The sequence below is a fragment of the Octopus sinensis genome, linkage group LG12 (assembly GCF_006345805.1).
Source record: "Octopus sinensis linkage group LG12, ASM634580v1, whole genome shotgun sequence".
Classification (NCBI taxonomy): Eukaryota; Metazoa; Mollusca; class Cephalopoda; order Octopoda; family Octopodidae; genus Octopus; species Octopus sinensis.
Window position 1 is genome coordinate 68,677,059 of NC_043008.1, and position 15,887 is coordinate 68,692,945.

General features: G+C 35.4%; 1 protein-coding gene across 1 annotated transcript in view; it reads left to right on the forward strand.

Annotated features, from left to right (window-relative positions):
- Positions 1-13,913, forward strand: part of LOC115218087 (neuronal acetylcholine receptor subunit alpha-10) — a 90,172-nt gene extending 76,259 nt beyond the window's left edge. The window contains exons 7-8 of the mRNA XM_029787868.2: positions 5,098-5,497; positions 13,877-13,913. Coding sequence (XP_029643728.2) covers positions 5,098-5,497; positions 13,877-13,881 — 405 coding nt within the window. The 3' untranslated portion in view covers positions 13,882-13,913. The remainder of the gene's footprint in view (positions 1-5,097; positions 5,498-13,876) is intronic.
- Positions 13,914-15,887: the final 1,974 nt, after the last annotated feature.

Below are 15,887 nucleotides of genomic sequence, written 5' to 3' on the forward strand. Positions count from 1 at the left end.
ATCTGACAATGGCAGTCTTTCAGTTTTGATCTTGCTAGTTTGTTTATTTAGTTTTGTCATAGTAATCACCATGGAGACCCTCTCCTGTTAGATTTAACACAAACGTGTTAATATCTTAAATTAATCATTTGGTTATTTTAGAGAAGGATGATAACAATATATTGTAATTGGAACTTAATTAAGATTTAACTGTAATTAAAGAGGCATTTTTTTACAGTCCACAGGATGATTTTAACCGATTTATTTGTATCACTTGCTTTTGTTAGGATATTTTTGAAGAACACATTTTAAAATTTTCAGCAAATGCATTTTTTAGCAATGAGTTTAAGGCGATAGTTTTGTAGAAATGGTGATTGTTATTTTCGTTATTCTTTGAAGCAGACACACGCAATTTCATAGCTCTTCACTTAGAATATATTTTCTTTCAATATTCTCTCATGGAAAAACAGTTTTTGGGTTTGTTTACCAACAAATGACCCCGTATTATTTGGAGGCCTTCCCTGTTCGTTCGTAGCTATTTTAATTTTCGTCTATCTTTTGAAAACATCTATTTTACTTTGTTTACTAGTAATTTAATACGACCTCAAAATGTCTGAGAAAAAAAAAGAAGAAAAACGAAACAAAAAAGGAATAAACAAAGCAATAAGCCTAAAACTGACAGTGAAACGGACATAGAGACAAAGTCACAACTTGACAAGTGAAAACGCAAAGTTATACAACATTAAAAGTGTCACCAATAACAACAGAAACTCATAATTTACGGATATTAAGCCGAAAGGAGATATCGGACATCGGTAAATTCCAAACAAAAAAGGAATGTAAGAGATGTGTGACAAAGGATAGTCAGAGTATAGAATTTATCTAAGGACGAGGAGGTAGTTGATATAGGAGGGGCTTCTGAAAAGTTTCTGGCTTTAAGGGTATTGCGAAAGGCTCAACCTTCCAAGTTCCTTTACAGGGCTTAGAAAAGCTGAGGGACCGCTGCTATAAGCGTGTGAATCTGAGAGGGGAATATCTTGAATAAAATCATAATTAGCTGATCCTCCTGTATTTTCTTTTACCCAAAGCCAGGAACTTTTCATTACATACTTGTAGCTCTATTTTGGCACAAATACACAAAGCTTTCATACGATCTCAATGCAGGAGTTGTTGGAGGCCGTAACCGATGTGTAGATGTACGCTCCGTTGGTAAGTGGAAATAAATTAACAAGAAGAGATTATGCTTCACGTAAACATTATAAACAATGGTTTCAAATTTTGGCACAAAGCTAGCAGTTTCGGGGGAGGGCTCAAATCAATTACATTGACCTCAGTGCTCAACTAGTACTTATTTTATCGATTCCCGAAAGGATGATAGGCAAAGTCGCCTTGGCGGAATTTGAACTCGGAATGTAAAGACACGAAATTCCGCCAAGCATTCTGCCCGGTATGCTAACGATTCTACCAGCTTGCCGCCTTAAACATTATAAATAACGGAGTAATTAAGCAAATCATATTTTAATAGCTTATTAACTGACATATATGACTTGTACATAATTACGATACAATTTATATAGTGGAATCTAAGGAGCAAGTCAAACATCTATTTTAAGTTTAAGGAAATTGGCCATATATGTTCCCAAATAAGGTTTACAGTTTAGGAGTTGAGCTAAGCATTTGTTGCCTGTTTAGCACCGTTGAGGCAGTTTGTATAGCCTAGCTGTTTTTTTTTTTGGTTTAAAACCTATTTTCATGATTGAAATAACTGAGGCAGAGCATCTCTTCCGATTGAGACTATTGTTTGGTGAGCATCGTTTCCTACTGAACTTACCTCTTTGGTGAGCATCTTTTTCTCCTACTTGTGAGGCGACAAACTTGTAAAGCAGATAAATACGTCAAATGGACAACAATGCTTCGACGAACCTTTATTCTCCACCCCAGGATTATTGGGTTTGATGTTCAAATATTGTGAACACTTTTCGTGCTGTAAGTTCTACCATCTGATTTTATTTTCAATAGATAACCAGGTTAAAAGTTATCTTTTTCGTGGAGAACTGGTTTAGAGAATACCCCACCACTACCACCAATTGTAGCAATAATGATAACTGTTCCTAATTTGGACACAAGCGTGAAATTTGAAAAGAGGTGTTAGCCGATTTCATGGATCCAGTTCTTGACTGATATTTTATTGATCGACCCCAGGGTGATGAAAGACAAAGTTGACTTTGGCGGGATTTGAACTCAGAATGCAAAGAGTTGGGACAAATACTGCAAATAATTTTTTTCTGACACTCGTAAGAGTCTACCAGCTCGTCACCGTTACAAATAATGGTTCTCATATAGGCACAAGGCCAGAAATGTTGTGGGGAGAGCAGGGTTAGTCATTATCATTGGCACCAATACCCGACTGGCACTTTGTTATATTAAGCCCAGAAAGATGAAAGACAACGTTAACCTTGGTGGGATTTGAACTCGGAATGTGAAGAATAGGAACAAATATTGCAAGGCATTTTCTCCGACAGGCGAACTATTTTACCAGCTTGATACCTTTAATAACAAGGGGTGAAATAAATATTAGAAGGCATTTTAGCCATCGTTCTACTGATTTATCACTTATTTTAATAATTTTGGGGATATGTAGATCTAATTTTCAATTACAAACATTAAGGAAGTGAAATATTTATTTAAGACATATATGAGATATTCTAATATTTGAATAATCATTAATGTAACATTAAAATTGTGATTTTCATTATATTTATTGGAAAATTTAATGATATTGTTTTACTATTTACACAGAGTCATACTCATAGCAAGATAATCAAGTGTATATATATATATATATTTTATATTTTCTTTTTATAACATATTTCTACTATATATATGTATATATATATATATATTATTATATATATATATATATATATATATATATATATATATATATATGTATATATATATGTATGTATAGATATATATGTACATATATATATATAATATATATATAATATATATATATATATATATATATATCATTTATGTATATATATATAGCTATGTTGTCATTTAACACTAGGCTGGTCTTCATGGAACAGGCTTATGATTAAAAGCATTCTGACCGTGGCCATTCCTTCGTTTTAACAGCCTGTAGGATGGATGATGTCTAATGCGGTCATGTTTATTTTAAGACGGTAGGGTAGGAGATGAAAAAAATCGGTTGTTATTTCTTGCATATGTAGTGACTACATAGAGGCTTTCATGTTGAATATGTCGTTGATGTAACATTCTATCAACCAGAGTGTCGTACACGATCTTATTGATACTATGTTGTGTTATTGTAGTGACAAGACTTGTTTTATGACTTAGCCTGTAGAACACATTGTGCTTATGACCTTGGCAATTCCCTCGCAGAATGCTGGTGACATCAGTTCGGTCTATGTCGCACATTTCCAGATAACATTGATATAAGTACATGACTGGTATTTAACCTTAACAAACCAAAAGGACGAAAGGCTAAAATGACTTAGGTGGATTCATAGTCAGAACAACTAAATAACATAAAATATCGTATCCGATGTTCTCATGATTCTATCAGTCCGCCGCTATCTTGTCTGATGCTTTATTCATTCTATCAATCCACCGCCAATTTCCCCGATACTCTTGTCATTCTACCAATTCACGGCTATTTTGCCCATTGCCATACTCTTTTACTCTCTCTTTTACTCTTTTACTTGTTTCAGTCATTTAACTGCGGCGATGCTGGAGCACCGCCTTTAGTCGAGCAAATCGAACCCAGGACTTATTCTTTGGAAGCCTAGTACTTATTCTATTGGTCTCTTTTGCCGAACCGCTACGTTATGTGAACGTAAACACACCAGCATCGGTTGTCAAGCGATGTTGGGGGGGGGGGGACAAACAGACTCACAAACATATACAAACACATGCATATATATACATGTATACATATATACGACGGGCTTGTTTTCAGTTTCCGTCTACCAAATCCACTCACAAGGCTTTGGTTGGCCCGAGGCTATAGTATAAGACACTTGCCCAAGGTGTCACGCAGTGGGACTGAACCCGGAACCATGTGGTTGGTAAGCAAGCTACTTACCACACAGCCACTCCTGCCATCTTCATTCTACTAATTTATTTCGTTCAATACTCTCTTCAACCACCCTCGAAACATTAAAACCAATATGTTGCTTAACGTTTTGTACTATTCTATTTATTTTTGTGTCGAATTTTATTCATTTGCAGATGACCCATACTATAAAAATAATTTTAGTATCTTTTAATATATTTCTTCAGTTTACATCTACTCTATATTTTATTTGCAATCTTATTAATGGATATACAGTGAATAGGTGAGAGCTAGATCAGCTAACTATAGAAAATACATAGTTGTACCCGAATGAATTTGAACTGAAACTCCGACTTCTTCAACTAGGGTAAGGATCACAGAGTCAGGTATGGCTATAAAAGAAATCCAAATCGCACTGAAAAACACTGTCAGGTTTGATATGGAGCCCAATAAATACAGAATAAAATATAGAGAAATTATGCAATGTCCTTAACTCGACAGCTGTTTCAGGAAACCAGGAATTACGCAATAATCATAATTTGCTGGTGATATATTCAAAAATTCATGGGTATGTAACTGGTGACCAATCGCATAAAGATATTACAGTAAGTTCGGCTCCCCCTCTTCAAGAGGAGATTGGCAAATGCGATTCGTTTAGCGAGTATAAAAGGCTGAAGTGAGAGGAAGCAAAACGAAATAATAAGAGGAGGTGGGTAGTTAAGAGTAGGCTAAGAGGAAGAACAACCACAACATGAAATGCAAAGAACCTTATCTTAAACTTATCTTCTTCATCTCTGTTTCTTCTTTTCTATCCCTGCTCTTTTATGTTATTCCTGGGTGTGAACCGAACGAAACTCTTATTTCAAACCAACGTGTAATAACTCCTATATTGAAGATGGTTAATCACCCGATGACAGTCTGATCGAAATGCAATGTAAAATATTCATAAACAACAACATTTTAATTATCCGAAAATTTATAATCTCAGACATAATAAATAATTATATTTTTATTTACTTCTTTTCTTTACCAAGGTATGCAATCTGACGTTTGGATCATGGGCCTACACTGATAACGAAGTGATGGTGATGAATAACAAAACCGACGGAGACAAGACTAATTATGTCAAAAGTAGTGAATGGCAGTTAGCGGAATTGTCAATAAATTCTTACCAAAGATTGTATTCCTGTTGCAAATATACATTCTCAGAAGTGGTTTTTACCATTCGACTATCTCGTAAGCCCGCCATTCAGTTGCTCAATTTGATTTATCCCTGTATGATTATTTCTGGTATTACGCTCATCGGATTCTTCCTGCCACCAGAATCTGGAGAAAAAGTCTCTGTCAGTGTCACAGTTTTGCTGTCGCTTGCTGTTTTCCAGTTGGTGATCACTGAAAACCTGCCGCCGAATTCCGACAGTTTGCCCTACCTTGGTATGTATTAAAATGTATATACACACACACACATTCACGTTCCACATGAACAACCACGCACTCACATTAACAAGCACACATCACACTAATACACGACATTTAAAAAAATACACATACATCGCATTAACTCATATTAGTAACTACATCACATTTACGCACACAGATCGCAGTAACACACACACACACACACACATTATGAACACATGATTTACATTAACACATTCATTACATTTTTTCATACATCACATTAGCACACAAACGCATCACATTAAAAATCAATTACTTGAATACACACAACACTTTAACACACATACATCATTAACACATGCATTGCATTAACACAAAACTTACATTAACACGCATACATATATACATGTATTTTTCTTTGGGATTTATTTTAAGTTCTTTTTTCCTTTGCAGAATTCAGACGGGTCACGAACAAAATGACAAGGCTCTTTTGCTTAAGTCATGACAGTTCTTGGTGTTTGTAGTTACCTGATTTTGTTGATGTCTGCATATACGAGTGGGGTGCTGAAAAGTTCCTGGCTTTGGGTAAAAGAAAATACAAGAGGAGCGTTAGTTATGATTTTATTCAACATAACCTCCTCACCGATTCACACACTTATTGCAGCGGTCCTTCAGTTTTTATAAGCCTTGTAAAAGAATTCGGAAGGTTGGGCCTTCAGCCAGGTCTTTCTCGATACCCTTAAATCCAGGAACTTTTCATCATCCCCTCGTATGTGTGCCTATTGTGTGGATGTGCATATGTGTGGATAAACTTTCCTCCGTGGGCGGGTGTGTTACAATAGAACACAGGAGTGCATGTTTTGTAATTGTCTCTGTGTGTGCATGTACACGATTTCCATACGTATATCTAGTTGTGGGCATATGTTCGGTTAAGCAACTCAAAAGCAGAAACCTTGAAATGTTTTATAATTTTTTTTTCATTGATCATTTGTATCTGGAGAATGCAAATCATTTTGTTCTGTTCCTTTTTTTTGAAGAATCCAAGCATTTCTAGGCTTGTATGCAAATCAGCTGTTAAGTAACCCAGCGACCTATGATTACAAGAACAAACGAGAATCTGAAGCCTCAACATAAGAGATAAAGGTTTCTTATCAATTCTGTTCTTTCCCTTAATTTTTGAAGAGCCGTTTACATGCGTTGTGTAGCTGATCTCTACAACGATGCATGATTTTTGCTCCCTTCCATATATAAGCTTATTTTGTCTGTTGTGCTTACACTGTGTTCATGATTTTGGAATATTTCCCTAGTATACTTTATTTTTAAAGTGTTGAACATATTTTCTGGTTCGGATGTATGTACTATGATCTGACTGCCGGAAAATCCTTGAATATATGCATCACGTTGTAAACCGTCTTGGCTATCGTACCATGTTTCATTGGGGACAGAGTGACTTGCAGACATTTTTTAGGTAATTACTGATGATACGATTATGTATGCCTGTATTAACATGTATGTATGTATGCATGAATGTATGTATGTGTGTGTGTTTGTCGATTTTTAATGCCTTTTTTTAGGAATAGCTTGATGTATTGGTGAACAGTCAACGAGGTTGGAGAGCATAAATTTGTAGTTGACAAAAAGTTAGCTGACGCCATCTGGATATTGGAAAACCGTTACCTGTATCATGATGATTCGTGTCAGTTTTGAAAATGCCAACATCATGACTGTTGCAGAATGCTCTTTAAACACTGTAAAGGCTGTAAAACATGACATGGATAGCTGCGATGAAGACTACGAAGCCGTGGCCTACAAGAAGAGACACTGCATCTGCACGCTGGAGTTCGTTTAACGCCTTTGAACAGTGTCTTAGGCTCAATTAAGACGGCGAAACTGCTGCAGACTGATCAATCCCTAGCTGGAGGGAGTTACTACTTGCAGGCCAATGGACGCTTGCAGGATCTGGATCGATCCTTTCCATATCACGGAGAAGTGGTTGTCGGACTTCAACAGCCCGAAATTCCGGCCTCCTAATTCCCCCAATTCGAATTCCTTGGATTACTATGCGTGTGTGGGTGGGTGGAGGATATGTGGGGGTGGGTGGGGGTATGTGTGGGTGTGGTGGGTGTGGTGTTGAGGCAGTTGGCAAAGATACCAATCCGTCCGCCCGCAAGACCAATGTCGAGCTGGTGGCCAAGATCAATGAAGTATTCGAAGACATTCACAGGGACACTGTGAGGAGCGCCTGCACCAGTAAAATTTATATATATATATATATATGTATATATGTTATATATGCATTTATATGTATATATATATATTATATATATATATATATAATATATATATATATATATTTCATGCCCTGAAGATTTTCCATCCAAGATATTTTGAAATGGAAACTTATCTTCTTTTATTCTTTTATCGTTTTATTTGTTTCAGTCATTTGACTGCGGCCATGCTGGAGCACCGTCTTCAGTCGAACAAATCGATCCCAGGACTTATTCTTTGTAAGCTTAGTACTAATTCTATCGTTTCTTTTACTGAACCGTTAAGTTACAGGGACGTAAACACACCAACATCGGTGGTCAAGCGATGGTGGTGGAGGGGAGAAACACAGACACATTAACATATACATATACATATACATACATACATACATACAACAAATGCATACATACATACATACATACATACATACATACATACATACATACATACATATATATAATATATATATATATATATATATATTAATTTATATATATATATATATATATTATAGAGAGAGAGAGAGAGAGAGAGAGAGGAGAATAGAAACATATAGAGTCTCTTACAGCTATTTCTAGAATAGGCAAGTATGTGGATCATGAGATTGTGTAAGGATTCGATAAGCTGAGTATACCGTCATCAGAGAAGTCAGATAAATGTAAAAGTGAAGCAATATCCCCAATTGAGTATTCTAGTAAATTCCTGCTTGTCAAAAATGAAGGTTGGATCAGAGTAAAATAGATATACGTTACGCTGATCCACGATCCAATGAATAATAAATGATTAGGTGGATTCTATACGGTTATAATCTCTATCTGAATTAAATGTCTTTCGGGCGATGCAAAGGTTTAAATTTTAAAATTTTAAATTTTAATCCATATATATATATATATATATATATATATATAATATATATATATATATATATATATATATATATATATATCTATCCTATCTATCTATCTATCTATCTATCTATATCTATCTATCTATCTATCTATCTATCTATCTATCTATCTATGTCTATTAATTTTGAGTCCTCCATCAATAAATATTTTGCTATGTAAAGTAACCAACCCAAGCTCAACACGCACGCACGCACACACACACACACACACACACACACACACACACACATGTAGGTATATAGGAATCCATACGAAAATACATATATGGATATTTATCTACACACACATACATTTGCGTACCTACATATCTACACATATATACATACATGTATGGCTACATATCCATACGCACACGAATACACATATATATATACGGCTACATATTCACACATACATACATACTCATACTCAAACATGCATAGACACATACACACACACACATGGATTATGTATATATGTATATCCACTCGCATTGCACATATGCAGAGCTGCATATTCCCCCACCAGCACATACCCTTTATTGACAACAATACTTTTAGCCATGTTTGAAAAAACAAAAATAACTAAGTTATCCAGTTTTAAATATATTTTTATCAAGTTATTTTTTTATTTAAATCTTTGTTTCTTTGCGGTTTATTTGGAATAGTCAAGTTCCCAAAGCCATTATCAGCAGTTGTAGAGCTTCAAATACAGTTTACAAATTTTCAAATCGTAAAATTACGTAATCCTTTTCAACATACATATGAATAAACACAAATGTTTATGTATGTAATCAAATGCAATGCATATATATACTTGTAAAGTATGTGTACACACACACACACACACATACACGCGCGCACGCGCTCTCTCTCACGTACACACGCTCTCTCTGTTACATACACACATATATTATATATATTTTAATATATATAATATATAATATATATATATATATGTATATATATGTATATATATATATATATATATATATAATAATATATATGTATATAATATGTATATATATACGTGTATATATATACACATATACTGATGTAGACATTTTATATATAGATATACATGTATATCCAAAAACATTTAAACATGCATGCGCATTCACTCTCTCACCCTCCCTCCCTCTCTTTCACTCTTCCTCTGTCTCTCCTTCTCACTTGTCTCTCTCTTTCTCTCTCTCTCTCTCACTCACACAGCTACTGGCGATAGAATTACAAACATCATCAAGCGGGATTTTTGCTATGAATTTAATTTGATTATTTTTCCATTAACAAATATTTAACCTCGTCTTTTATAAGTAGTTTTCGGTTACAACAAAAAAAAATTTCACTTTTCCTCAGAATCATGTATAATAAACAAAATATATTACGTTTTCTGTGGGCATCAAACATAATCCATACAGCAAAGTCTGCGTCCACTTCGCATGATTAAATCCCCTGTGACCAATTGCATAACACCTATCTCTTGCTGAATGACACCTGCTCTTAAAATGGGCTCAGCTAAGAACATAAACTCCGGATTTGTTTCTAGAGAAGCTTATGATGGCGATTATGATTATTTATCTGTGTCGTGAATTTTGTACCGCTTGGTAATCAGTCAACATATGTACGAACATATTTGCAAATAGGTATATGTATACACGCATATGTGTGTATGTATGTCCGCTTATCTATCTATCTATCTATCTATCTATCTATCTATCTATCTATCTATCTATCTATCTATCTATGTTTCAAAAAATGATGGGTGAATGTAGCAAGGATGGCACGAACGAATGACGAAGCCACCTTGAGCATAATCCTATGAACCCGGAAAAATATAAAACAGAGGGTTACTTACTTGCAAACAAATGCGTTAACATGTGACATTATTGACCGATGTTACCGTGGTCTTTTCCGTAAGCTTTTCTTTCTACGGATAACCCTTATCTGCTTCCCCCTTTACACTTTACATCATGACATTTCTGTGATACACGATCCCTATTTATCGTTTTTTCCCCCTTTTACGATCCCTTTTGAAAACCTACTCCACATTATTATTATTATTATTATTATTATTATTTTATTGTTTTATTTTTTTCTCCCCGAAAAGGAAAGCTCTACTTTGTAATCTGTCCCGTCTGTGTGCAGCCCTGTGTGGCTAATAAAGAAACATCTCTCTTTCTCTCTCTCTCTCTGTCTATCTTTCTATCTTTTAAGTAGAAAGAATAGCCATAACTCTTTGACTGCTATTTCTAAATTCGGTGTGTGGTGAGGCAAATCGCTGCTAAACCCTTAATTACTTAGTATTACTTGTATGCATATATATACATATACATGTAATATATATATATATATATATATATATATATATATATATATATATATATATATATATATATATATATATATATATATACATATATATACATATATATATATATATGCATAAATGTGTAATGGTGTGTGTGTTAGGGGTTACTGTAACTCCTTTCACACCGTCCAACCGATTTTAATGATTTTTGGCACATAGGTAGATCACATGCACTGAAGTTCAAATAAGGCCGGAATTTTTCGAAAGCTCGATAATGCTCAGCTCGCATCAATTTTTATGAGCTCAATCGTTTGAACGGAACGCAGCTTTTGCATTTTTTCACGTGTAAAATTTCAACAAAATCGATAGAATAATCTCTAAGGAAATGCTTATTCAACACAAGGTCAGAGCTGGGCTTAACTTCAACACGGAAAACACGAGCAACGGCAGGTCCAACAGCTAGTATATGTATATATATTATATATATATATCTAATATATATATATATATATATATATATATATATGGAATAGGGATGGTGAAGTCGTAGAAATTCTCCGACAACCGCTACTTATTCTTTTCAGATGCATGGCAAGGTGTTGAATCCTGCTGCCACCTATATTGTCTTCTAGCTGCAATCCTCTCCATCCAAAGATCGGCCACATTCTCTAGCAGCTTCACATAGCTGTCTAAATTGTGCCTAAGGCCCTGTTCAAAGTTGTGGGGCTGAATGACGTCACCGTCACAGGAGATAAATTCAAAGACCATCAACATTTGGGGGACTTGGTTTCTATGATACATTGGACAACAAATGGACAATAGACAAGTCATCTATTGTTCTGGGTGTTGCGCAGCTGGTCTTGGTAGAAGTTCTTTTCATCTGAGAAGAAACAGATCATCTCCGATTCAACAGGATGCCTTAACTTGTTTACAATCAAATTTGCCTTCGTCAAGCGGTTCTCCTTGGCGTTGGCTGTCAGAATTTGTCCCCTGTAGCTCTTGTACGAAAGGTAGCAAAGGTCTTCATTCAGAGTCAACTACATGGTAGCAACTCTAACATTTATCTCTCGAGCCAAGTCTGGATTCCTTTGCTAGGATGCTCCATCAACTTGTCCTGAAGTTGTTGGATGAATTCCGGCGTGCAGATAAAGTCGGAACGCCAGCCGAGTTCGTTCTTGCTGCTCACGGCTTCGTAGTCTCCGTTACAGCTGTCCATATCAAGTCTTAAAGCCCTAACAGTGTTCACAGAACACTGAGTAGCCGTCATGATGTTGGCGTTCTGATTCTCGGAGCAAATCATCATGATACCAATAACTTTTCCAATATTCAGATGGCGTAAGGTGCCGAGCTGGCAGAAACGTTAGCACGCCGGGCGAAATGCTTAGCGGTATTTCGTCTGCCGCTACGTTCTGAGTTCAAATTTCGCCGAGGTCGACTTTGCCTTTCATCCTTTCGGGGTCGATTAAATAAGTACCAGTTACGCACTGGGGTCGATATAATCGACTTAATCCGTTTGTCTGTCCTTGTTTGTCCTCTCTGTGTTTAGCCCCTTATGGGTAGTAAAGAAATAGGTATTTCGTCTGTCTTTACGTTCTGAGTTCAAGTTGTCACGATGTAGAGGAAGTACATGGCTACCCCAGAAAGGATGGTGGAGAAGAGGTGTCAAGACGTATCCTAAAAATAAAAACTGGGTGGATAAAGAATAGGGATCAAGAATCGAGTTTGGCTGTGTGAATAGGTTCGCAAATGTGTGAAAGGAATATGATAGACGGTACAGATGAGAATGTAGTGAATGGTGAGCATGGAAGAACAAGGGTAAATCTCAGGTTTGGGGAATGTAAGGAAGATAAATATGGCAGAGACGATAGGAGGAAATCCATAAAAAGTAGGGCTGAGCGAGTAACAGTATGATAAAACCATAGACATATAAGAAATAGGGAGCTGGTATGAAGTGTGAGCTACATACATACAAACATACATAGATAAATAGATAGATAGATACATACATACATACATGTATACGTATATGGAGGGATCTCCCTCGGTTGAGATGATGAATGTTCAGTTTTTCAATCAATTGAATCACGTGTTCATCAAATTAATGTGAATGTGGACGAGAAGCAGAATGAAGGTCTCCCTGTGTGCAACAAGGTCGTACTTACGAATTACAGGTACGATCGATTAAATAATGTTGGCAGTTTCACAGTGTGTGTGTATATACATACATACAGTCGTACACACACACACGCGCGCACACACACACACACACACACACACACACACATATATATATATGTGAATACACACACACACACGCACACTCACATATAGTCAAACTGCGAATCGAATTTCTGATTATCTGAACAAGTTATAAAGGTCCTTTGTTCCATGAACATTTCATCCGATTTACTGTGTGTAACGCAAACTAAAAAAAAATACACGCTCTACCATTTCATATTTTATTTAAACTGATTAAAACTAAATTTGAATCACTGTAGAACCTGTAAAAACGTTACGTCAATGACGTTTTACCATCAGTGGTATCCATCGCGTCTTGTGCTTACTGTTTATCCAAAGTATCACGTACCAGTTGGTCCGTTCGTTTGATCTCAGCTGGTCACTTGAAACAGTGTTAAAACACTTTTAACTCTTACAAATGACTGCCATGCTGAATAATTTAAAGCTTGGCAAAATCAGTGACGTCTCTGTCACACCATGACTTTGTTTCGATTATGTATTTGTTCCAAGTAATCAAGTTTGTTGCTATTACCGTGTCTGTGAAAAAGAAAGCCAACATGATTGATCATTGAACAGAAAAGCAATATTTCATACAGGGTCTGGATTGTGATGATAAACGCATCCCAAATTTTCCTAATAACAACATTTTATCGATTGAATGGCAAAATCTTTGTACATATGCTTTTATACTTTTGTACGGAATTATTTCTAGCGTAGTTGCCTTTGTGATCAGATTAGTTACCCGAAAACGAATCAAAGCAATATCTCTCTTTGGACAGAGGGCAGACACAATCAGGCGAAATAGGTCCAACCGGAAAGGGGCTGCGAAGATTAAGAAACGGGCTGATGAATTGTTAGGTTTAATAAAATTAATAAAAGTGGAGGAAACAATTTTCTCTAATTTTCGACCTCTCCCCTGTATATTAATGTTTGTTTTTATGCTCAATCATAATAAGAACAATTTTACATTAATCTGATGGGTTAGTGTGTACTTTTGTAGAGTACAAATTTATTATTCATAAACAAGTATGTTGTTGACAGCGACTTCAACAACATTCTTGTTTTAAAATAATTCATAAATACACACATACACACACACACACACACACACACCACAATGCACACACACACACATATATATATATAAATTATGAGTTCGAGGTTATGTGACAGTCTAAGGGATAAATGTATCCGTAGGCAGTACTGGCGCATTACCTGACTATGTATAGGCCTTGCTGTAGGGTTAACAGTAGGTGGTAATTTTAGTGCAAACCGTAGTTTATATATTCATATAAGATGTATTCACTTATAAGATATATTCTCTTATCTTATATAATATATATATATATATATCTATATATATATATATATATATATATATATATAGACTACATATGTTTCATAGCTAAGCAATGTCTTTTACGTAACTTGCAACTAGCTAATCCTCAAATCCAATATATATATTTATATATATATATGCAACTAATGTAGGATAAAATTTTTTTATCAATGGCCAGCATATCAAGAAATACCTTTAAAGGTTAAATTTATAAATAACTTATAAAATAAGGGCAAAAGAAAATTCTAATGCCAAATATGCCGAAAAAAAGACAAAATTGTCAATAACCATTATAATTTATGCGTCTCGAAACAAGCCGATAGATATTTCTAAAAAATCTGTTATTACCGTATTGGTCCCAATTTCGGGGTTAATTCATTAGAATTTTCTCCTCTTCAGCGATAAATACGTAAGACATAAATGAAACACTTACTCATACTCATGGAAAAATCAAGCACTAAGTCCTGAGCAGACCTAAGTACCCCAAATATATCCAAAATAGAAAATCTTCGGCACATCTCGAGACACGTGTGATTCGAACTAGAAACTTTCACAATACGGTAATACGGTAATAACGGATTTTTTTAGAAATTTCTATCGGCTTGTTTCGAGACGCATAAATTATAATGGTCACTGACAATTTTGTCTTTTTTTCGGCATATTTGGCATTAGAATTTTTCTCTTGCCCTTATTTTATAAGTTATTTATAAATTTAACCTTTAAAGGTATTTTTTGATATGCTGGCCATTGATAAAATTTTCTTTTCGAAAAAAATTTTATCCTACATTAGTTGTAAATTTAAGTGTTCACTTCCAGATTCTCTCACTCTGAAAGTTTCTTGTTCGAATCACACGTGTCTCGATCAAAGCGAAGGTGTTTCTTTTTGCGCATCAAAGTATTCTGCTAGGTATTCTGAAAATGGGGTACTCAGAATCGCGATATGTAAATGTCTCCACCATTTTAGGAATTCTGTCTTGTTTTACTTCGCTGTGCTGCATTGTTAATACTGTATATTATAATATATATTTATCATTTAAGGCGACGAGCCGATAAAAACGTTAGCACGCCGGGCGAAATGCATAGCGGTATTTCGTCTGTCTTTACGAAGTTCAAATTCCGCTGAGGTCGACTTTGCTTTTCATCCTTTCGGAGTCGATTAAATAAGTACCAGTTACACACTGGGGTCGATATAATCGACTTAATCCGTTTGTCTGTTCTTGTTTGTCCTCTCTGTGTTTAGCCTCTTATGGGTAGTAAAGAAATAGTATTTCGTCTGTCTTTACGTTCTGAGTTCAAATTCTGCTGAGGTCGACTTTGCCTTTCATCATTTCGGGGTCGATAAATAAGTACCAGTTACGCACTTGGGTCGATCTAATCAACTGGC